General features: G+C 40.7%; 1 protein-coding gene across 1 annotated transcript in view; it reads left to right on the top strand.

The window, feature by feature from the left end:
• LOC114470704 (nuclear pore complex protein Nup98-Nup96-like) overlaps nucleotides 1–25,394 on the top strand; it is a 55,738-nt gene that overhangs the window by 6,516 nt on the left and 23,828 nt on the right. Inside the window, exons 4-24 of the mRNA XM_028459050.1 lie at nucleotides 4,121–4,303; nucleotides 4,581–4,753; nucleotides 4,947–5,084; nucleotides 5,152–5,281; nucleotides 6,825–6,917; nucleotides 8,975–9,115; nucleotides 10,464–10,636; nucleotides 10,733–10,870; nucleotides 10,938–11,067; nucleotides 12,609–12,701; nucleotides 13,959–14,099; nucleotides 15,450–15,622; nucleotides 15,719–15,856; nucleotides 15,924–16,053; nucleotides 17,777–17,869; nucleotides 19,125–19,265; nucleotides 20,644–20,816; nucleotides 20,913–21,050; nucleotides 21,118–21,247; nucleotides 22,970–23,062; nucleotides 24,318–24,455. Coding sequence (XP_028314851.1) covers nucleotides 4,121–4,303; nucleotides 4,581–4,753; nucleotides 4,947–5,084; nucleotides 5,152–5,281; nucleotides 6,825–6,917; nucleotides 8,975–9,115; nucleotides 10,464–10,636; nucleotides 10,733–10,870; nucleotides 10,938–11,067; nucleotides 12,609–12,701; nucleotides 13,959–14,099; nucleotides 15,450–15,622; nucleotides 15,719–15,856; nucleotides 15,924–16,053; nucleotides 17,777–17,869; nucleotides 19,125–19,265; nucleotides 20,644–20,816; nucleotides 20,913–21,050; nucleotides 21,118–21,247; nucleotides 22,970–23,062; nucleotides 24,318–24,455 — 2,880 coding nt within the window. The remainder of the gene's footprint in view (nucleotides 1–4,120; nucleotides 4,304–4,580; nucleotides 4,754–4,946; nucleotides 5,085–5,151; nucleotides 5,282–6,824; nucleotides 6,918–8,974; nucleotides 9,116–10,463; nucleotides 10,637–10,732; nucleotides 10,871–10,937; nucleotides 11,068–12,608; nucleotides 12,702–13,958; nucleotides 14,100–15,449; nucleotides 15,623–15,718; nucleotides 15,857–15,923; nucleotides 16,054–17,776; nucleotides 17,870–19,124; nucleotides 19,266–20,643; nucleotides 20,817–20,912; nucleotides 21,051–21,117; nucleotides 21,248–22,969; nucleotides 23,063–24,317; nucleotides 24,456–25,394) is intronic.

The raw sequence follows: 25,394 nt of genomic DNA, 5'->3' as shown, positions 1-25,394 counted from the left end.
TAATGAATAGTTGACTTAAATGGCGTACCATAGTTTTGTATGAAGTAAAAATTGACAATGACTCAAGATATGTTTTAGTGTCAATATTAAGTTTTTCTGCAACAATCAGTGGCTGAAATAACAGGTCATTTATTTTATATCATTTTAAAAGATGTAACTATTTTTTTTTAAATAACATTAAATCATAACATCAGGTTACATGTATTATGTTTATTTTACAGAAATGCTGTTCAGGAATTAAGCTAACATTAGCATAACCAACTTATCTGCATTGTTTCACCCATGAATTAAATTCAGAGGGTCCAGCTCTGATAGTGGGGTCTCCTATCCCTCTTCCCCTGGTCAGGGGTCTGCAACCTTAACTCTACAAGGAACCATTTAACCTCATCTCACCTGGATTAAAGTCCTCCTGGAGCCATAAATACCTTCTCTATGAAGTGTATTACATTATATACAGTTATAATTATATAGAATAATGTTTGATTTCATTTGATTTATATTGATCATGTAAATGAAAACTTAAAAACAGTTTGAAATAAAATAAATTGACATCAATAAATAAAACAGTATCTTTATCTTCAAATTCTTACACATCTCAGTTTACATGAACACAATGTTATATAAATAAGATTTTTATAGTTAATGTATATAAAAGTCTACAAAAAGTAACATGAATATGATAATACATGATCATGTGATCAACACATGCTAATTACTCATTTCTTGCCACACATAAAACATACATATTTAACCTGTACATTGGTGGTTAAATGAATCTGTTCCCACACAATTAAAATCTCTATTTTCTTCCAGAATAGTGTTTTTGTTGGTTTAGTTATCTTACCAGGGATTTAAAACTTAAGATTAGCCACAGGTGCAGGAAAGTTGATGGTCTGTAGATGTTGTAGGAGGTAAAGTAGGAATGTGCTGAGTCATTGTACAACGTGATTTATTTTAGGTAAATAAATTGTTATATCATGATTTTATTTGTCATAAATCATTAATAACCTCAATAGTTTCAATAGTTTTTTAAAGCTAGAGGGAGCCATTGTATAAGAGTCAAAGGGCCACATTAGGCCCCAGAACCACAGGTAGCAGACCCCTGCTCTGGTAGAACCACAGCTGAACATCTGTCCTGGTATCAAAGTCCATCAGTTCTGGTCCCTCCATGATGATTCTGATGAGTGTGTACGCTCTATTGCTGAGCTCAGCACGTTTTACATTTTTACTGCTGCTCTCAATGTGTAGCGTGCACTCAGTGATCGACTCGTTATGTCTGACTCGGTTCATAGCGGACCGCGTGCACTCCAAAGGAGCTCATTGGTGTTTTTACTCAGCTTATTCAACGTTGCATTACCCGCAGCAAAGTTGCGTGAGCGTGCACCGTCTCATCACCAGCAGCACTGATGTCAAACCAGCCTCCACTCTGAAATCCTCTCTCAACCTATCCACCAGCCAATTTATAGTTCCTGTTTATAGACAGTTTTACGGTAATCCCGCAGCGCGGAGCGAGAGAGAAAGAGATGTGCACTCTGTGGGACGTGACGAAGCGCTCAGCCGCTCCGTATAAAATAACGTTACCCTATACGTACTTGCACAGATGCGACCACATAAAAATTTCACTCGCACACATTGAAAACATACTCGTCTCGAGCCCTGATGAAGAAATAAAAATCAAAAACTCCAAAATGAAGAGGTCAACCCACCCCCATGTCTCAGGACCCACCTGCTTCACCCTAAAAGCTCACAAGCCCCCCAGATCAGATAGCCCCTGAATTACTGTCAGCTGGAAAATGCAATGAATTTGCTGTAAATTTCAATGAAAAAATACAATCAATAAAGTCAAACATCAGAACAAACCAGCAAAATAACAAAAAGCTTGAACAGCTTCCACCACTGAGGGAGGAGTCAACTACAATGTTAGAGTTTATTACAGTGAACTCAAAAACAATAGAGGAAACTGTTCAGCAGCTGAATCCATCACATGTTGCCTTGACACAATACCCTCAAACTTCTTTAAAACTGTTGTAAAGTCAATTATCACTGATTAGTGTCAGATAATTAACTGCTCATTCCAATCAGGCACCGTACCAAAATCCCTGAAAGTAGCTGCTGTTAAACCTTTGTTAAAAAAGAGAACACTGGATGCCTCTAAACTGGCTAACTATAGACCAATCAGCAACCTTCAATTCATGGCCAAGATCATTGAGAAGGTGGTCTTCAACCAACTGAGTCATTTCTTAACATTCAACAAAATATTTAATAAATGTCAGTCAAGTTTTGGTTCTCATCACATCACAGAAACTGCTCTGATCAAAGTGATCAATGACATAAGGTTGAACACTGATTCAGGAAAAGTATCTGTTCTCATTCTATTGGATCTAAGTCTGCATTTGACACTGTAGATCATACAATTTTGTTGCACAGATTGTAAACATGGGTTGGATTAAATGGAAAAGTAATGCAATGGTTTAAGTTCTACTTGGAGGATCAAAGTTATTTTGTAAACATTGAATCTGACAGATTACCAATGTCCTGTGGGCTTCCTCAGGGCTCTGTTCTTGGACCTCTTCTGTTTAGCCTTTATATGCTTCCTTTAGGACACATTTTACACAACTGTAAGGTTGATTATCAGAGCTACGCAGATGACACACAACTATATCTATCACTGAACCCAGATGACTATGGTCCCATTGAGGTGTTGTGTGACTGCTTAGAAAAAGTAAACTGCTGGATGGGTGAAAACTTCCTTCAACTAAACCATGACAAGATGGAGGTGATTGTCTTTGGTAACAAGGAAAAGAGGACTGCTGTCAGCAAGTATCTGAGTCTGGATCTTTAAAAGATAAAGACCAAGTCAAAAACCTTGGTGTTCTGATTGACTCAGATCTGACATTCAGCGTCAGATCAAATCTATCTTCTACCACCTAAAGAACATCTCCAGAGTGAAAGGTTTAATGACTCAGAAAGATCAGGAGAAACTGGTCCATGCTTTTATCTCCATCAGACTGGGCTATTGTAATTTAGGATCCACCGATCCATCGGCCAGCAGAATTCCCATATTTTGGGGATTGGCGATTGGCCGATTTTTGCTTATGAAACCAATCTTTTCCGCCGATCTTTTCTACCTCCGCAAATGTCTTTAGGGCCCCCCATGAAACTTGTTTTCTTTATTTCCAAATTCCATTTCTTCTACTTTAATAGTTTTTAATTCCGTTTTCTAGAAATATTAATTAGGGATGCACCGAAATAAATGTTTGTGGCCGAAGCTGAATAAAATATAAACGCTTGGCCCAATACCAATAATCGAATGCGGTTGTTAAGTTTTTTACTGTTTTTTTATATAGTGCATAAATAACTATGACATTATTAAATATTCCAGTAGCCTTTGCTTTTCAAAATAAGCACAACAAAGTTTATCATTTATATTAAATAAAATAAATGTTTTCTGTTGCACTTTTTGATCATGTAAAGCACATTGAGTTGCTTTGTGTATGAAATGCTCTATACAAATTTTGCCTTACATTATATTAAAAATCAATTGTGTGTAGAGCTGAGGCTGCAGTGCTCTCACTGCAGCGGAGAAGAAGTGATCAGCCCTCCCAGTGCTGCCCACACTATTCATACAATTCCCCGGTCGTCACTGGAGCGATGAAGTGATGAAGTGACCAAAAAGTGCAACAATGCTCAAGTGACTATAGTCTCTGAAGTGGCGTTCTGTGTGAACACCTTTAGAACAGGCTCATATTCCTCTATAAATCTGATTATTTCACTTTTCACTCTCTTCCAGGCGGTTGCCATGGTAGCTCGTGTTATCTTTGCTTCATTGATGATGTTTTTTTTATCGCGCTTGTGCACGTAAATAACCCAAGGTTTACATACTCAGGGTTGATTGATCCACTTCATACCAGCTGTAATAGAATCTGATACCCAGAGTTTACATCGCGGGGTATGTTGACCCAGAGTTTATGGATAGACTCAGAGTTTGTTAACCCTCCTTTATGGAATACCACCCTGGTCTATCACATGTCTCTCCTTCAGCCAATGAGGGAGCAGTGAGCTGGTTGTACCTCTAGCTCTTACGCTCGTGCTAACGTGTTTTCTTCTACTTGTTCTCCAGGCGGACTTTTTGGGTCAACTAACTTCTCCCAGCCAGTCACCTCCTCCACCAGTGCTGGATTTGGGTTTGGGGCGGCAAGCGGAGCCTCCAGCCTGTTTGGAAACACGGGGGGCGGGGCAGGGGACGGGCTCTTTTCTCAGCCCAACAATGCCTTCAGCGCCAACAAGCCCACATCATTTGGAAGTCAGGAACCTTTAGTACCCTTAGCAGAGGTTCTCAACTCAAGGGCTGGGACCCATTTGGTGTTTTATTTTATTTTGAAGGAGATTTATTTATGAATGACCATCTCCTCATGCTACACATTACAGTTAATTAGTTTATAACAGAAGCAGTGCTGTTCTGTTCCAATCTGTTTCCTGTGTGTGTTGCTGAGTCATGGTCCTGCTGCAGTTGAGAACCTCTGCACTGTGTAGGTTCTAGTTTCTGTGGACGTGTCTGAGTGAGTCTTCCGTGTTCTCAGGTTTTGGTACCAGCACCAGCAGCGGTGGCGGAGGTTTGTTTGGCGCCGCCAACGCCACCTCAAATCCGTTCGGAGGAGGAGCCACGTCTGTATTTGGAGGCTCCGGCTTTACCTCGACTCAGCAACAGCAGCAACAGCAACAACAACAATCGGGGACAACGGACAAGTTGAACGTGAGGCCCTGCTTTGATCATATAAAGAATAGCTCTGTTCCTAAATGTACCAATATCAACAAGCACCTTTTTTAAACTTTATTTAATCAGATAAGTCACTGAGCAGGTTCTCATTTACAATGACAAACAGGAAGTGGTTTAGGGTTCAGGGGTGACCCACTTCCTAACTGGCCCATGTGTGTGGTGTGTTCAGGGTCTGGTCGGTAACACTGCAGCGTCTCAGGCCGGGGGTCTGTTTGGAGCGGCTCAGACCAGCACAGCCTCTGGATTCGGCGCGGCCACCGGATTGTTCGGACAAACCAACCCCGGCTTTGGAAACACGGGCACACAGGTACAATCTCATGTGTATTTAACACAGAAACAGGCCGGTGGGTGGAGCTAACTGTCTGTCCTTATAGCCAAGTCTGTTTGGGAATAAAAGTGCTGGGTTTGGCACCACCACCACCAGCGCCCCCTCCTTTGGTACCGGACTGTTTGGAAACAAGCCTGCTCTCACCCTGGGAACGGGAAACAACACGTCTACTTTTGGTACGTCTGAACTCTATAAACTATAACCAACCCACATAATACAACATTAAGCACGTATGTATCACAAAAGCGTGAAAAAAAACAAAAACACATGAATAAGAGTAAATATTATTACAATAACAAGAGATTATTAAAATATTAAAAATAAAATGGCTACATAGCCAAGACTTCAGGCAGCAAAGAGTTACAGCTTTTCCTCTTGATCAAAGGTCTAAAATATGTTGAACGAGTCTCTTTAGGATTATCTGTCCATCTAAGACCATAAACGCCTCTTCACACAGTCTGTGTTTTCTGTAGTCTGACATAAGTTAGAAACAGGTCCCATATTTTATAGAATGAAGAGTGTTTGACCTTGAGCCAGTAGGTCATTGGCTCCAGGGGTAAGAGTTCTATTATACTTTGTACCCACATTGAGAGCTGAGGAGGTTTGTCAGAAATCTATTTAAGTAAAATACATCTTCTAGCACCAAACAAAAGGACATCAAGGAGCTTCAACAACAAACCAAGAATACAAGATACAGGCCTAAGATCTACATTTTTACCAAATATTACAGAAATTCCTTTATGTACATTTTCCCAAAACATTTTAATGAAAGGACAGTCAAAGATACAGTGGAAGTATGTCCCCTCAATGACCTTATATTTATTACTATACTTTGTAAAAGAAGGATTGAATCTATTCAGTAACAGTGGTGTAATGAGAAGCCTGTCAATCATTTTGAACTGTATTTTCTTAACCTTGTTAGTAGACACAACTTATTAGAGAGATTATTAGTCCAAGCATTGTTAATGTAACTCAGTGGTTCCTCTTCTGACCTTTAACCCTAACCATGTAATAATGTCATGTCAGATACATTGTAGCCCCACAGTGACATTTGTCTCTGAATTGTACCTCCTGTCAGGGAACAATATATAATAATAATAATCTGTAAGCACACAAGATCAAATCTGATTCAGAATTATTGATGTAATTAATTAGCCTAATTGTATTTTCAGTGAGAAACGATCTCCAAATATTAGTTGATTGAACATATGAGTAATGCAACATATTGATAAGCCTCAAACTGTAATACAACAAAGACGTATCTACATATTTATTCTAAACACTTTCCGTTTGCTCTGAATATGAACAGAAAATTGAATATTCTAGTTTTGAACATAAGTTGTGCTGTTTTAAAGAGGAATTAATTGTTGGTTGTGCTGCTCATATAGAAATAGAATAAATACAACTTTCTTTAAAAACCAATGAAATAATGGGAAATTAATATAGATGTTGTTTTTAGAGACATATTATTGAGAGTGGAACACTTTTAATAATGACTGACCTCCATGAGACCAAATGATTCTGTACATATTGACAACAACATTCAGATGTTTCTTTGTTATCTGTGATATTATTAACATCTGTTTTTGACTGATTAGTGGGTTCAATGCTGTGTGTGGTCAGATCGCATCATTCACTCAGCGCGCACACACACACACACACACGATGCTCATTGGACAATAACAGGATGAGTGGATGATTCCTCTTGTTTTTCTGAAGGTTCTGGGGCAAATCCAGCTGCAGGAAGTTTGTTTGGGAACCAAACGACCACTGGTGGACTGGGAACTGGACTGGGAACCAGCTTTGGCACTGGTAAGGGTTTCTGAGCACCAGGTTCATCTGGTCCAGTCATACACGGAACAAAAATATAAACGCAACAGTTTATTTTTTTTATTTTCATGAGCTGAACTCAAAGATCTAAAACATTGTCTATAAACACTAAAGACATATTTCTCTCAAATATTGTTGATAAATGTGTGTTAATGAGCAGAGATAATCCATCCCACCTCACTGGTGTGGCATATCAACATGCTGATTAGACAGCATGATTATTGCACAGGTGTGCCTCAGGGTGGCCACAATAAAAGGCCACTCTAAAATGTTCAGTTTTGCTTTATTGGGGGGTCTGTGGGGGTATCTGGTGGGACCACCATTAGCCTCCCATAGTAGAACACATCTCCTTTGCATATAGTTGATCAGGTTATTTATTGTGGTCAATGGAATGTTGGTCCATTCCTCCAAGCTGCTGGATATTAGCAGGAAGAGGAACACGCTGTGGTATCCGCCCATCAGAGCATCCTAAACATGCTCAATGGGTCACATGACCACTGACTGTGCTGGTCATTCAACATCTGGGATGTTTTCAGCTTCAGGAATTGTGTTTGGATCCTAGCAACACGAGGCCGAGCATTATCATGCTGCAACACGAGGTGATGGTCGTGGATGAATGACACAACAATCAGCCTCAGGAGCATTAAACCACTCAAGTGGGTTATGATGATGAACTGCAGTCAGGTGGTGACCCCGATGAGGACAACGACCATGCAGATGAACTTCCCTGAGACGCTTTCTGACAGTTTGAGCAGAAATTCTTTGGTTATACAAAGCAATTGTAGCAGCAGCTGTCCTGCTGGCTGGTCTCAGACCTTCATGGAGGTGAACATGCTGGATGTGGAGGTCCTGGACTGGTGTGGTTACACTTGGTCTGTGATTGTGAGGCCGGTTGGATGTACTGCCTAATTCTCTGAAACGCCTTTATGGACGTCTTATGGTAGAGAAATGAATTTTCACAGCTCTGGTGGACATTCCTGCAGTCAGCATGATAATAACACGCTCCCTCAGAACTAACGACATCTGTGGCATTGTGCTGTAGGGATGTAACGATTCACTCAACTCCCGATACGACTCGATTCATGATACTGGGTTCACGATACGATTCTCTCACAATTTTTTCATTTACAAAATGGGACTATAGACATATTTTTTTTTTGGGAAAAAAACTAGAAAATACTGTATTATTTTCCTTTTATTTTTCATTGTCAAAAGAATTCCTTGATAAACTATTCAAAACAATGCAATTTAACTAAAAATAAATCTTGAATTAAATAAATAAAGGAATAATACAAATGAAAATGAAGCCTATTAATTTAAATTCTGGTTCTATAATAAACAATGCAAAACTGCATAATAGTTCTTTTTCTTTTAAAAGTGCAACTGAAAATGTATTTTGTGCCTTAACAATTGGACTTTGAAAAAAAAAAAAAAAGTCATTGCACTGATTTACATCATATTTGTTTGGACCAGCAGAGGGCACTGGTAATACAGTGGTCGGTTGGCATGCAGATATCTTGCAGTGAAGAAGAGAAGCTATGCTAGCAGACAGAGCTAATAGAAAAACGTGACTTTTACAGATATTCAAGTAATATTACAGATATTCTTTCAGTGCTAAAGGGGCAATGAATCATTTATTAACATATTTAAGAGTAGAAGGCAGCCAGAAAGAAAGTATTAGCAGACTCCGGCCGCCGCAAACACTTCCGGATAGCGCCCTCTGCTGGTTAACAAAAGTACTGCGATTCAATTGTCAGAAAATCGATATCAACCGTGATACCTATGAATCGATTTTTAACTGCCTTACGATTAATCGTTACATCCCTATTGTGCTGTGATTAAACTGATCATTTTTAGAGTGGCCTTTTATTGTGGCCACTCTGAGCCACACCTGTGCAATAATAATGAAATATGTCTCATGTTTGTAGAAAATGTTTTAGATCTTTAAGTTCAGCTCATGAAAAATGGGAGCAAAAACGCAAGTGTTGTGTGTATATTTTTGTTCAGTGTATAATAACACTAGTTTATGTGTGTGTCAGCAGTGGGACCAGGACATTCTCTCTTTGGGAACAACCAGAACAAACTGGGCTCCACACTGGGAACAATGGGAGCATTTGGAGCCTCAGGCTTTAACACTGGGACCAGCACTTTGGGCTGTGGTGATCCGCAGCAGCCAGTTGGTGAGTTGGTTTTAACGTTCTATGGCAAAGGGCCTCAAACACACGTTTACATTCAAGGAATGTTTAGAGTCTAGGATTAAGACTCAAACATATTTGGGCGAACACCTGCAAAACTGAGTTTGCCAGACCAATAAAATGCAAAGCTGAGTTTTTACTACTGCAAGGACTTCTCTGCCTAGTGGTGTCACACAAAACCAGGGACGTCCAATTTGGGGCCTGCGGGCCATAGTTAGCCTGCAGCCGATTGGTTTTGGCCCGCTGTCCATGTTTGAAATTATTTTTAAAAAAATCCCCCATTTCCTGCAGATTTTTTTGTTGCACTTCCTCCCATCACCACAAAGTGCCATTGTTTTACATTGGGAGTAGGGGGGGCGCTATTGATTTCTTGTCAGCTCAGATCTGTAGCATATGACCAGAGTAACGTTTAGATCGGGCCCAAAAAATCAAGTCCGACCCGACCTGAGCCTGACCCATTAACTTAAACTGTAGGCCCGAGCCCGAAGCAAACCCGACATGAATTATTTTATTGAACGTATTGCAGCCGGTAGATTAATAGCGTGGCGCCTCGCGCAGCAAGGGGGGAGGGGGATGGGGTGTGTGCACACACTCACCGCAGCCCAAAAGGTATTTTAATGACATGATTCGAGCCATAATCACAGTGTTACGGGATTTAATGGAGGTCGTAGTAACACGCCAAAAATAAACAATCAAACACACAAAGAACCGTCTTACACTGTCATACACTCACACTACCGTGGGAACACAATTGTTCACTCTTTTCCTACTTACACCTGCCCTTTCCCCAGCCTCCCAGCCAATCAACACTCAGAACACATGTAAACAAAAACACACATAGGCAGAGAAAGCTGTACGTAACCATGATGCCTTCAGGGCCATGGCAAATAATCATCAGTGAATGTGAACGCTGAACAACTAAACACAACACTGTTAATATCCTGTCCCACTACTAGCAGAAATCGATTTAGAAATTATTCCACAACAATATAGAAGTGTTTGTTTATTAAAAAATTATGTTAATGTAATAGAGATTAAAAAAAAAAAGTCAAAAAGAAGAAGAAAAATAAAAGTTAAAAATTGAGGCCGAACTGACAACTGAGCAGGAAAATGAGACCTGAACTCAGGTCTCTGTAACTTTCACATTCTAAATCACATCTTCATGAACTTTATATCCACCTGTTCACAGCAAATAACATGTTGGCCTGTGTCCTGACGCTCGCCCCAAACCCGTCATCTTTCGTCACGTACTTCCATGGGCTCTACAAAAGCTCTGCACTGTGTAGGTTCTAGTTTCTGTGGACGTGTCTGAGTGAGTCTTCTGTGTTCTCAGGTTTTGGTACCAGCACCAGCAGCGGTGGCGGAGGTTTGTTTGGCGCCACCAACGCCACCTCAAATCCGTTTGGAGGAGGAGCCAAGTCTCTATTTGGAGGCTCCGGCTTTACCTCGACTCAGCAACAGCAGCAGCAGCAACAACAACAACCGGGGACAACGGACAAGTTGAACGTGAGGCCCTGCTTTGATCATATAAAGAATAGATCTGTTCCTAAATGTACCAATATCAACAAGCACCTTTTTGGCCCATGTGTGTGGTGTGTTCAGGGTCTGGTCGGTACCACTGCAGCGTCTCAGGCCGGGGGTCTGTTTGGAGCGGCTCAGCCCAGCACCGCCTCTGGATTCGGCGCGGCCACCGGATTGTTCGGACAAACCAACCCCGGCTTTGGAAACACGGGCACACAGGTACAATCTCATGTGTATTTAACACAGAAACAGGCCGGTGGGTGGAGCTAACTGTCTGTCCTTATAGCCAAGTCTGTTTGGGAATAAAAGTGCTGGGTTTGGCACCACCACCACCAGCGCCCCCTCCTTTGGTACCGGACTGTTTGGAAACAAGCCTGCTCTCACCCTGGGAACGGGAAACAACACGTCTACTTTTGGTACGTCTGAACTCTATAAACTATAACCAACCCACATAATACAACATTAAGCACGTATGTATCACAAAAGCGTGAAAAAAAACAAAAACACATGAATAAGAGTAAATATTATTACAATAACAAGAGATTATTAAAATATTAAAAATAAAATGGCTACATAGCCAAGACTTCAGGCAGCAAAGAGTTACAGCTTTTCCTCTTGATCAAAGGTCTAAAATATGTTGAACGAGTCTCTTTAGGATTATCTGTCCATCTAAGACCATAAACGCCTCTTCACACAGTCTGTGTTTTCTGTAGTCTGACATAAGTTAGAAACAGGTCCCATATTTTATAGAATGAAGAGTGTTTGACCTTGAGCCAGTAGGTCATTGGCTCCAGGGGTAAGAGTTCTATTATACTTTGTACCCACATTGAGAGCTGAGGAGGTTTGTCAGAAATCTATTTAAGTAAAATACATCTTCTAGCACCAAACAAAAGGACATCAAGGAGCTTCAACAACAAACCAAGAATACAAGATACAGGCCTAAGATCTACATTTTTACCAAATATTACAGAAATTCCTTTATGTACATTTTCCCAAAACATTTTAATGAAAGGACAGTCAAAGATACAGTGGAAGTATGTCCCCTCAATGACCTTATATTTATTACAATACTTTGTAAAAGAAGGATTGAATCTATTCAGTAACAGTGGTGTAATGAGAAGCCTGTCAATCATTTTGAACTGTATTTCCTTAACCTTGTTAGTAGACACAACTTATTAGAGAGATTATTAGTCCAAGCATTGTTAATGTAACTCAGTGGTTCCTCTTCTGACCTTTAACCCTAACCATGTAATAATGTCATGTCAGATACATTGTAGCCCCACAGTGACATTTGTCTCTGAATTGTACCTCCTGTCAGGGAACAATATATAATAATAATAATCTGTAAGCACACAAGATCAAATCTGATTCAGAATTATTGATGTAATTAATTAGCCTAATGGTATTTTCAGTGAGAAACGATCTCCAAATATTAGTTGATTGAACATATGAGTAATGCAACATATTGATAAGCCTCAAACTGTAATACAACAAAGACGTATCTACATATTTATTCTAAACACTTTCCCTCTGCTCTGAATATGAACAGAAAATTGAATATTCTAGTTTTGAACACAAGTTGTGCTGTTTTAAAGAGGAATTAATTGTTGGTTGTGCTGCTCATATAGAAATAGAATAAATACAACTTTCTTTAAAAACCAATGTAATAATGGGAAATTAATATAGATGTTGTTTTTAGAGACATATTATTGAGAGTGGAACACTTTTAATAATGACTGACCTCCATGAGACCAAATGATTCTGTACATATTGACAACAACATTCAGATGTTTCTTTGTTATCTGTGATATTATTAACATCTGTTTTTGACTGATTAGTGGGTTCAATGCTGTGTGTGGTCAGATCGCATCATTCACTCAGCGCACACACACACACACACACGATGCTCATTGGACAATAACAGGATGAGTGGATGATTCCTCTTGTTTTTCTGAAGGTTCTGGGGCAAATCCAGCTGCAGGAAGTTTGTTTGGGAACCAAACGACCACTGGTGGACTGGGAACTGGACTGGGATCCAGCTTTGGCACTGGTAAGGGTTTCTGAGCACCAGGTTCATCTGGTCCAGTCATACACGGAACAAAAATATAAACGCAACAGTTTGTTTTTATTTTCATGAGCTGAACTCAAAGATCTAAAACATTGTCTATAAACACTAAAGACATATTTCTCTCAAATATTGTTGATAAATGTGTGTTAATGAGCAGAGATAATCCATCCCACCTCACTGGTGTGGCATATCAACATGCTGATTAGACAGTATGATTATTGCACAGGTGTGCCTCAGGGTGGCCACAATAAAAGGCCACTCTAAAATAGTCAGTTTTTCTTTATTGGGGGGTCTGTGGGGGTATCTGGTGGGACCACCATTAGCCTCCCATAGTAGAACACATGTCCTTTGCATAGAGTTGATCAGGTTATTGATTGTGGTCTATGGAATGTTGGTCCATTCCTCCAAGCTGCTGGATATTAGCAGGAAGTGGAACACGCTGTGGTATCCGCCCATCAGAGCATCCTAAACATGCTCAATGGGTCACATGACCACTGACTGTGCTGGTCATTCAACATCTGGGATGTTTTCAGCTTCAAGAATTGTGTTTGGATCCTAGCAACACGGGGCCGAGCATTATCATGCTGCAACACGAGGTGATGGTCGTGGATGAATGACACAACAATCAGCCTCAGGAGCATTAACCCACTCAAGTGGGTTATGATGATGAACTGCAGTCAGGTGGTGACCCCGATGAGGACAACGACCATGCAGATGAACTTCCCTGAGACGCTTTCTGACAGTTTGAGCAGAAATTCTTTGGTTATACAAAGCGATTGTAGCAGCAGCTGTCCTGCTGGCTGGTCTCAGACCTTCATGGAGGTGAACATGCTGGATGTGGAGGTCCTGGACTGGTGTGGTTACACTTGGTCTGTGATTGTGAGGCCGGTTGGATGTACTGCCTAATTCTCTGAAACTTCTTTATGGACGTCTTATGGTAAAGAAATGAATATTCACAGCTCTGGTGGACATTCCTGCAGTCAGCATGATAATTACACGCTCCCTCAAAACTAACGACATCAGTGGCATTGTGCTGTAATTAAACTGATCATTTTTAGAGTGGCCTTTCATTGTGGCCACTCTGAGCCACACTGTGCAATAATAATGAAATATGTCTCATGTTTGTAGAAAATGTTTTAGATCTTTAAGTTCAGCTCATGAAAAATGGGAGCAAAAACACAAGTGTTGTGTGTATATTTTTGTTCAGTGTATAATAACACTAGTTTATGTGTGTGTCAGCAGTGGGACCAGGACATTCTCTCTTTGGGAACAACCAGAACAAACTGGGCTCAACACTGGGAACAATGGGAGCATTTGGAGCCTCAGGCTTTAACACTGGGACCAGCACTTTGGGCTGTGGTGATCCGCAGCAGCCAGTTGGTGAGTTGGTTTTAACGTTCTATGGCAAAGGGCCTCAAACACACGTTTACATTCAAGGAATGTTTAGAGTCTAGGATTAAGACTCAAACATATTTGGGTGAACACCTGCAAAACTGAGTTTGCCAAACCAATAAAATGCAAAGCTGAGTTTTTACTACTGCAAGGACTTCTCTGCCTAGTGGTGTCACACAAAACCAGGGACGTCCAATTTGGGGCCTGCGGGCCATAGTTAGCCTGCAGCCGATTGGTTTTGCCCCGCTGTCCATGTTTGAAATTTTTTTTTAAAAAATCCCTCATTTCCTGCAGATTTTTTTGTTGCACTTCCTCCCATCACCACAAAGTGCCATTGTTTTACATTGGGAGTAGGGGGGGCGCTATTGATTTCTTGTCAGCTCAGATCTGTAGCATATGACCAGAGTAGCGTTTAGATCGGGCCCAAAAAATCAAGTCCGACCCGTCCTGAGCCTGACCCATTAACTTAAACTGTAGGCCCGAGCCCGAAGCAAACCCGACATGAATTATTTTATTGAACGTATTGCAGCCGGTAGATTAATAGCGTGGTGCCTCGCGCAGCAAGGGGGGAGGGGGATGGGGTGTGTGCACACACTCACCGCAGCCCAAAAGGTATTTTAATGAGATGATTCGAGCCGTAATCACAGTTTTACGGGATTTAATGGAGGTCGTAGTAACACGCCAAAAATAAACAATCAAACACACAAAGAACCGTCTTACACTGTCATACACTCACACTACCGTGGGAACACAATTGTTCACTCTTTTCCTACTTACACCTGCCCTTTCCCCAGCCTCCCAGCCAATCAACACTCAGAACACATGTAAACAAAAACACACATAGGCAGAGAAAGCTGTACGTAACCATGATGCCTTCAGGGCCATGGCAAATAATCATCAGTGAATGTGAACGCTGAACAACTAAACACAACACTGTTAATATCCTGTCCCACTACTAGCAGAAATCAATTTAGAAATTATTCCACAACAATATAGAAGTGTTTGTTTATTAAAAAATTATGTTAATGTAATAGAGATTAAAAAAAAAAAAAGTTAAAAAGAAGAAGAAAAATAAAAGTTAAAAATGGAGGCCGAACTGACAACTGAGCAGGAAAATGAGACCTGAGCTCAGGTCTCTGTAACTTTCACATTCTAAATCACATCTTCATGAACTTTATATCCACCTGTTCACAGCAAATAACATGTTGGCCTGTGTCCTGACGCTCGCCCCAAACCCGTCATCTTTCGTCACGTACTTCCATGGGCTCTACAAAAGCTCTGCACTGTGTAGGTTCTAGTTTCTGTGGACGTGTCTGAGTGAGTCTTCTGTGTTCTCAGGTTTTGGTACCAGCACCAGCAGCGGTGGCGGAGGTTTGTTTGGCGCCACCAACGCCACCTCAAATCCGTTTGGAGGAGGAGCCAAGTCTCTATTTGGAGGCTCCGGCTTTACCTCGACTCAACAACAGCAGCAGCAGCAACAACAACAACCGGGGACAACGGACAAGTTGAACGTGAGGCCCTGCTTTGATCATATAAAGAATAGATCTGTTCCTAAATGTACCAATATCAACAAGCACCTTTTTGGCCCATGTGTGTGGTGTGTTCAGGGTCTGGTCGGTACCACTGCAGCGTCTCAGGCCGGGGGTCTGTTTGGAGCGGCTCAGCCCAGCACCGCCTCTGGATTCGGCGCGGCCACCGGATTGGTCGGACAAACCAACCCCGGCTTTGGAAACACGGGCACACAGGTACAATCTCATGTGTATTTAACACAGAAACAGGCCGGTGGGTGGAGCTAACTGTCTGTCCTTATAGCCAAGTCTGTTTGGGAATAAAAGTGCTGGGTTTGGCACCACCACCACCAGCGCCCCCTCCTTTGGTACCGGACTGTTTGGAAACAAGCCTGCTCTCACCCTGGGAACGGGAAACAACACGTCTACTTTTGGTACGTCTGAACTCTGACATGATTCATCAGTTAGCTCAGGATGATGAGCTGACACACACCCATCACAGTTACACACAGTCCAAGCATTGTTTTTTTTTTTTTTAAAGATATCTTTATTATTTTTCAATTTAAAGACAAAAAAGCAAGAAACATTTACATCAATTACCATCTTTTAAACAGTGCAGGCAATAAAAAGGAAAAACTATAACCAACCCACATAATACAAAATTAAGCACGCGTGTATCACAAAAGCGTGAAAAAAAACAAAAACACATGAATAAGAGTAAATATTATTACAATAACAAAAGATTATTAAAATATTAAAAATAAAATGGCTACATAGCCAAGACTTCAGGCAGCAAAGAGTTACAGCTTTTCCTCTTGATCAAAGGTCTAAAATATGTTGAACGAGTCTCTTTAGGATTATCTGTCCATCTAAGACCATAAACGCCTCTTCACACAGTCTGTGTTTTCTGTAGTCTGACATAAGTTAGAAACAGGTCCCATATTTTATAGAATGAAGAGTGTTTGACCTTGAGCCAGTAGGTCATTGGCTCCAGGGGTAAGAGTTCTATTATACTTTGTACCCACATTGAGAGCTGAGGAGGTTTGTCAGAAATCTATTTAAGTAAAATACATCTTCTAGCACCAAACAAAAGGACATCAAGGAGCTTCAACAACAAACCAAGAATACAAAATACAGGCCTAAGATCTACATTTTTACCAAATATTACAGAAATTTCTTTATGTACATTTTCCCAAAACATTTTAATGAAAGGACAGTCAAAGATACAGTGGAAGTATGTCCCCTCAATGACCTTGTATTTATTACTATACTTTGTAAAAGAAGGATTGAATCTATTCAGTAACAGTGGTGTAATGAGAAGCCTGTCAATCATTTTGAACTGTATTTCCTTAACCTTGTTAGTAGACACAACTTATTAGAGAGATTATTAGTCCAAGCATTGTTAATGTAACTCAGTGGTTCCTCTTCTGACCTTTAACCCTAACCATGTAATAATGTCATGTCAGATACATTGTAGCCCCACAGTGACATTTGTCTCTGAATTGTACCTCCTGTCAGGGAACAATATATAATAATAATAATCTGTAAGCACACAAGATCAAATCTGATTCAGAATTATTGATGTAATTAATTAGCCTAATGGTATTTTCAGTGAGAAACGATCTCCAAATATTAGTTGATTGAACATATGAGTAATGCAACATATTGATCAGCCTCAAACTGTAATACAACAAAGACGTATCTACATATTTATTCTAAACACTTTCCCTCTGCTCTGAATATGAACAGAAAATTGAATATTCTAGTTTTGAACACAAGTTGTGCTGTTTTAAAGAGGAATTAATTGTTGGTTGTGCTGCTCATATAGAAATAGAATAAATACAACTTTCTTTAAAAACCAATGTAATAATGGGAAATTAATATAGATGTTGTTTTTAGAGACATATTATTGAGAGTGGAACACTTTTAATAATGACTGACCTCCATGAGACCAAATGATTCTGTACATATTGACAACAACATTCAGATGTTTCTTTGTTATCTGTGATATTATTAACATCTGTTTTTGACTGATTAGTGGGTTCAATGCTGTGTGTGGTCAGATCGCATCATTCACTCAGCGCACACACACACACACACACGATGCTCATTGGACAATAACAGGTTGAGTGGATGATTCCTCTTGTTTTTCTGAAGGTTGTGGGGCAAATCCAGCTGCAGGAAGTTTGTTTGGGAACCAAACGACCACTGGTGGACTGGGAACTGGACTGGGATCCAGCTTTGGCACTGGTAAGGGTTTCTAAGCACCAGGTTCATCTGGTCCAGTCATACACGGAACAAAAATATAAACGCAACAGTTTGTTTTTATTTTCATGAGCTGAACTCAAAGATCTAAAACATTGTCTATAAACATTAAAGACATATTTCTCTCAAATATTGTTGATAAATGTGTGTTAATGAGCAGAGATAATCCATCCCACCTCACTGGTGTGGCATATCAACATGCTGATTAGACAGTATGATTATTGCACAGGTGTGCCTCAGGGTGGCCACAATAAAAGGCCACTCTAAAATGTTCAGTTTTGCTTTATTGGGGGGTCTGTGGGGGTATCTGGTGGGACCACCATTAGCCTCCCATAGTAGAACACATCTCCTTTGCATATAGTTGATCAGGTTATTTATTGTGGTCAATGGAATGTTGGTCCATTCCTCCAAGCTGCTGGATATTAGCAGGAAGAGGAACACGCTGTGGTATCCGCCCATCAGAGCATCCTAAACATGCTCAATGGGTCACATGACCACTGACTGTGCTGGTCATTCAACATCTGGGATGTTTTCAGCTTCAGGAATTGTGTTTGGATCCTAGCAACACGGGGCCGAGCATTATCATGCTGCAACACGAGGTGATGGTCGTGGATGAATGACACAACAATCAGCCTCAGGAGCATTAAACCACTCAAGTGGGTTATGATGATGAACTGCAGTCAGGTGGTGACCCCGATGAGGACAACGACCATGCAGATGAACTTCCCTGAGACGCTTTCTGACAGTTTGAGCAGAAATTCTTTGGTTATACAAAGCGATTGTAGCAGCAGCTGTCCTGCTGGCTGGTCTCAGACCTTCATGGAGGTGAACATGCTGGATGTGGAGGTCCTGGACTGGTGTGGTTACACTTGGTCTGTGATTGTGAGGCCGGTTGGATGTACTGCCTAATTCTCTGAAACGCCTTTATGGACGTCTTATGGTAGAGAAATGAATATTCACAGCTCTGGTGGACATTCCTGCAGTCAGCATGATAATTACACGCTCCCTCAAAACTAACGACATCAGTGGCATTGTGCTGTAATTAAACTGATCATTTTTAGAGTGGCCTTTCATTGTGGCCACTCTGAGCCACACTGTGCAATAATAATGAAATATGTCTCGTGTTTATAGAAAATGTTTTAGGTCTTTAAGTTCAGCTCATGAAAAATGGGAGCAAAAACACAAGTGTTGTGTATATTTTTATTCAGTGTATAATAACACTAGTTTATGTGTGTGTCAGCAGTGGGACCAGGACATTCTCTCTTTGGGAACAACCAGAACGAACCGGGCTCCACACTGGGAACAATGGGAGCATTTGGAGCCTCAGGCTTTAACACTGGGACCAGCACTTTGGGCTGTGGTGATCCGCAGCAGCCAGTTGGTGAGTTGGTTTTAACGTTCTATGGCAAAGGGCCTCAAACACACGTTTACATTCAAGGAATGTTTAGAGTCTAGGATTAAGACTCAAACATATTTGGGCGAACACCTGCAAAACTGAGTTTGCCAAACCAATAAAATGCAAAGCTGAGTTTTTACTACTGCAAGGACTTCTCTGCCTCGTGGTGTCACACAAAACCAGGGACGTCCAATTTGGGGCCTGCGGGCCATAGTTAGCCTGCAGCCGATTGGTTTTGGCCCGCTGTCCATGTTTGAAATTTTTTTTTAAAAAATCCCTCATTTCCTGCAGATTTTTTTGTTGCACTTCCTCCCATCACCACAAAGTGCCATTGTTTTACATTGGGAGTAGGGGGGGCGCTATTGATTTCTTGTCAGCTCAGATCTGTAGCATATGACCAGAGTAGCGTTTAGATCGGGCCCAAAAAATCAAGTCCGACCCGTCCTGAGCCTGACCCATTAACTTAAACTGTAGGCCCGAGCCCGAAGCAAACCTGACATGAATTATTTTATTGAACGTATTGCAGCCGGTAGATTAATAGCGTGGTGCCTCGCGCAGCAAGGGGGGAGGGGGATGGGGTGTGTGCACACACTCACCGCAGCCCAAAAGGTATTTTAATGAGATGATTCGAGCTGTAATCACAGTTTTACGGGATTTAATGGAGGTCGTAGTAACACGCCAAAAATAAAAAATCAAACACACAAAGAACCGTTTTAAGATTAAGATTAAGATTAAATCGGGTTTACACTGTCATACACTCACACTACCGTGGGAACACAATTGTTCACTCTTTTCCTACTTACACCTGCCCTTTCCCCAGCCTCCCAGCCAATCAACACTCAGAACACATGTAAACAAAAACACACATAGGCAGAGAAAGCTGTACGTAACCATGATGCCTTCAGGGCCATGGCAAATAATCATCAGTGAATGTGAACGCTGAACAACTAAACACAACACTGTTAATATCCTGTCCCACTACTAGCAGAAATCGATTTAGAAATTATTCCACAACAATATAGAAGTGTTTGTTTATTAAAAAATTATGTTAATGTAATAGAGATTAAAAAAAAAAAAGTTAAAAAGAAGAAGAAAAATAAAAGTTAAAAATTGAGGCCGAACTGACAACTGAGCAGGAAAATGAGACCTGAACTCAGGTCTCTGTAACTTTCACATTCTAAATCACATCTTCATGAACTTTATATCCACCTGTTCACAGCAAATAACATGTTGGCCTGTGTCCTGACGCTCGCCCCAAACCCGTCATCTTTCGTCACGTACTTCCATGGGCTCTACAAAAGCTCTGCACTGTGTAGGTTCTAGTTTCTGTGGACGTGTCTGAGTGAGTCTTCTGTGTTCTCAGGTTTTGGTACCAGCACCAGCAGCGGTGGCGGAGGTTTGTTTGGCGCCACCAACGCCACCTCAAATCCGTTTGGAGGAGGAGCCAAGTCTCTATTTGGAGGCTCCAGCTTTACCTCGACTCAGCAACAGCAGCAGCAGCAACAACAACAACCGGGGACAACGGACAAGTTGAACGTGAGGCCCTGCTTTGATCATATAAAGAATAGATCTGTTCCTAAATGTACCAATATCAACAAGCACCTTTTTGGCCCATGTGTGTGGTGTGTTCAGGGTCTGGTCGGTACCACTGCAGCGTCTCAGGCCGGGGGTCTGTTTGGAGCGGCTCAGCCCAGCACCGCCTCTGGATTCGGCGCGGCCACCGGATTGGTCGGACAAACCAACCCCGGCTTTGGAAACACGGGCACACAGGTACAATCTCATGTGTATTTAACACAGAAACAGGCCGGTGGGTGGAGCTAACTGTCTGTCTTTATAGCCAAGTCTGTTTGGGAATAAAAGTGCTGGGTTTGGCACCACCACCACCAGCGCCCCCTCCTTTGGTACCGGACTGTTTGGAAACAAGCCTGCTCTCACCCTGGGAACGGGAAACAGCACGTCTACTTTTGGTACGTCTAAACTCTGACATGATTCATCAGTTAGCTCAGGATGATGAGCTGACACACACCCATCACAGTTACACACAGTCCAAGCATTGTTTTTTTTTTTTTTAAAGATATCTTTATTATTTTTCAATTTAAAGACAAAAAGCAAGAAACATTTACATCAATTACCATCTTTTAAACAGTGCAAGCAATAAAAAGCAAAAACTATAACCAACCCACATAATACAAAATTAAGCACGCGTGTATCACAAAAGCGTGAAAAAAAACAAAAACACATGAATAAGAGTAAATATTATTACAATAACAAGAGATTATTAAAATATTAAAAATAAAATGGCTACATAGCCAAGACTTCAGGCAGCAAAGAGTTACAGCTTTTCCTCTTGATCAAAGGTCTAAAATATGTTGAACGAGTCTCTTTAGGATTATCTGTCCATCTAAGACCATAAACGCCTCTTCACACAGTCTGTGTTTTCTGTAGTCTGACATAAGTTAGAAACAGGTCCCATATTTTATAGAATGAAGAGTGTTTGACCTTGAGCCAGTAGGTCATTGGCTCCAGGGGTAAGAGTTCTATTATACTTTGTACCCACATTGAGAGCTGAGGAGGTTTGTCAGAAATCTATTTAAGTAAAATACATCTTCTAGCACCAAACAAAAGGACATCAAGGAGCTTCAACAACAAACCAAGAATACAAGATACAGGCATAAGATCTACATTTTTACCAAATATTACAGAAATTCCTTTATGTACATTTTCCCAAAACATTTTAATGAAAGGACAGTCAAAGATACAGTGGAAGTATGTCCCCTCAATGACCTTATATTTATTACAATACTTTGTAAAAGAAGGATTGAATCTATTCAGTAACAGTGGTGTAATGAGAAGCCTGTCAATCATTTTGAACTGTATTTTCTTAACCTTGTTAGTAGACACAACTCATTAGAGAGATTATTAGTCCAAGCATTGTTAATGTAACTCAGTGGTTCCTCTTCTGACCTTTAACCCTAACCATGTAATAATGTCATGTCAGATACATTGTAGCCCCACAGTGACATTTGTCTCTGAATTGTACCTCCTGTCAGGGAACAATATATAATAATAATAATCTGTAAGCACACAAGATCAAATCTGATTCAGAATTATTGATGTAATTAATTAGCCTAATGGTATTTTCAGTGAGAAACGATCTCCAAATATTAGTTGATTGAACACATGAGTAATGCAACATATTGATCAGCCTCAAACTGTAATACAACAAAGACGTATCTACATATTTATTCTAAACACTTTCCCTCTGCTCTGAATATGAACAGAAAATTGAATATTCTAGTTTTGAACATAAGTTGTGCTGTTTTAAAGAGGAATTAATTGTTGGTTGTGCTGCTCATATAGAAATAGAATAAATACAACTTTCTTTAAAAACCAATGTAATAATGGGAAATTAATATAGATGTTGTTTTTAGAGACATATTATTGAGAGTGGAACACTTTTAATAATGACTGACCTCCATGAGACCAAATGATTCTGTACATATTGACAACAACATTCAGATGTTTCTTTGTTATCTGTGATATTATTAACATCTGTTTTTGACTGATTAGTGGGTTCAATGCTGTGTGTGGTCAGATCGCATCATTCACTCAGCGCACACACACACACACACACGATGCTCATTGGACAATAACAGGTTGAGTGGATGATTCCTCTTGTTTTTCTGAAGGTTGTGGGGCAAATCCAGCTGCAGGAAGTTTGTTTGGGAACCAAACGACCACTGGTGGACTGGGAACTGGACTGGGAACCAGCTTTGGCACTGGTAAGGGTTTCTAAGCACCAGGTTCATCTGGTCCAGTCATACACGGAACAAAAATATAAACGCAACAGTTTGTTTTTATTTTCATGAGCTGAACTCAAAGATCTAAAACATTGTCTATAAACACTAAAGACATATTTCTCTCAAATATTGTTGATAAATGTGTGTTAATGAGCAGAGATAATCCATCCCACCTCACAGGTGTGGCATATCAACATGCTGATTAGACAGTATGATTATTGCACAGGTGTGCCTCAGGGTGGCCACAATAAAAGGCCACTCTAAAATAGTCAGTTTTGCTTTATTGGGGGGTCTGTGGGGGTGTCTGGTGGGACCACCATTAGCCTCCCATAGTAGAACACATGTCCTTTGCATATATTTTATCAGGTTATTGATTGTGGTCTATGGAATGTTGGTCCATTCCTCCAAGCTGCTGGATATTAGCAGGAAGTGGAACACGCTGTGGTATCCGCCCATCAGAGCATCCTAAACATGCTCAATGGGTCACATGACCACTGACTGTGCTGGTCATTCAACATCTGGGATGTTTTCAGCTTCAGGAATTGTGTTTGGATCCTAGCAACACGGGGCCGAGCATTATCATGCTGCAACACGAGGTGATGGTCGTGGATGAATGACACAACAATCAGCCTCAGGAGCATTAAACCACTCAAGTGGGTTATGATGATGAACTGCAGTCAGGTGGTGACCCCGATGAGGACAACGACCATGCAGATGAACTTCCCTGAGACGCTTTCTGACAGTTTGAGCAGAAATTCTTTGGTTATACAAAGCGATTGTAGCAGCAGCTGTCCTGCTGGCTGGTCTCAGACCTTCATGGAGGTGAACATGCTGGATGTGGAGGTCCTGGACTGGTGTGGTTACACTTGGTCTGTGATTGTGAGGCCGGTTGGATGTACTGCCTAATTCTCTGAAACGCCTTTATGGACGTCTTATGGTAGAGAAATGAATATTCACAGCTCTGGTGGACATTCCTGCAGTCAGCATGATAATAACACGCTCCCTCAGAACTAACGACATCTGTGGCATTGTGCTGTGATTAAACTGATCATTTTTAGAGTGGCCTTTTATTGTGGCCACTCTGAGCCACACCTGTATAATGAAATATGTCTCGTGTTTATAGAAAATGTTTTAGGTCTTTAAGTTCAGCTCATGAAAAATGGGAGCAAAAACACAAGTGTTGTGTGTATATTTTTGTTCAGTGTATAATAACACTAGTTTATGTGTGTGTCAGCAGTGGGACCAGGACATTCTCTCTTTGAGAACAACCAGAACGAACTGGGCTCCACACTGGGAACAATGGGAGCATTTGGAGCCTCAGGCTTTAACACTGGGACCAGCACTTTGGGCTGTGGTGATCCGCAGCAGCCAGTTGGTGAGTTGGTTTTAACGTTCTATGGCAAAGGGCCTCAAACACACGTTTACATTCAAGGAATGTTTAGAGTCTAGGATTAAGACTCAAACATATTTGGGTGAACACCTGCAAAACTGAGTTTGCCAGACCAATAAAAAAATCAATTTAGAAATTATACCACAACAATATAGAAGTGTTTGTTTATTAAAAAATTATGTTAATGTAATAGAGATTAAAAAAAAAAAAAGTTAAAAAGAAGAAAAATAAAAGTTAAAAATGGAGGCCGAACTGACAACTGAGTGGGAAAATGAGACCTTTCACATTCTAAATCACATCTTCATAAACTTTATATCCACCTGTTCACAGCAAATAACACGTTGGCCTGTGTCCTGACGCTCGCCCCAAACCCGTCATCTTTCGTCACGTACTTCCATGGGCTCTACAAAAGCTGGGGGCTGAGTCGTGCAGGAAGGGTTTGCCCCCTTTCATAACTGCTTGTAGTTCTAATTATTATTATTATTATTATTATTATTATTATTATTATTATTATTATTATAACATCACTATTATTATTATCACTATTACATCATTATTAATTATTGTAGACAAAGAACTGAAATATTCAAGGATGTGGGTGTAGAGATTGTGTTAAGTGGTTAAACCAGCATTTTAAATATGTCCAAACACCTTGTATCATAGCTACATGTGACGTTTTTCAAAAATTAAACAGTTTAGAAATCAGTTCAAAATTGAACAAATAACTCTACTTAGAGATTGAGAAATACCTCTCTGTCATAATGTCTATGCACCGCTGCCTCCACCAACACCGGTCCAAGATTGCGGCGTTGTTGACGTGTTCTTCCACAGTCGATGCGGCGTCTACATATATAATGTCTATGGTCAGAACTTATGGAACGCTTAAGGCAGTGGAACACGGATAACAGAAAGTTTAAAATTAGT

This window comes from Gouania willdenowi, chromosome 10, assembly GCF_900634775.1.
Source record: "Gouania willdenowi chromosome 10, fGouWil2.1, whole genome shotgun sequence".
NCBI classification, from domain to species: Eukaryota; Metazoa; Chordata; class Actinopteri; order Blenniiformes; family Gobiesocidae; genus Gouania; species Gouania willdenowi.
The sequence above is the reverse complement of the archived record's forward strand: the minus strand, read 5'-3'. Positions and strand labels throughout refer to the sequence as shown.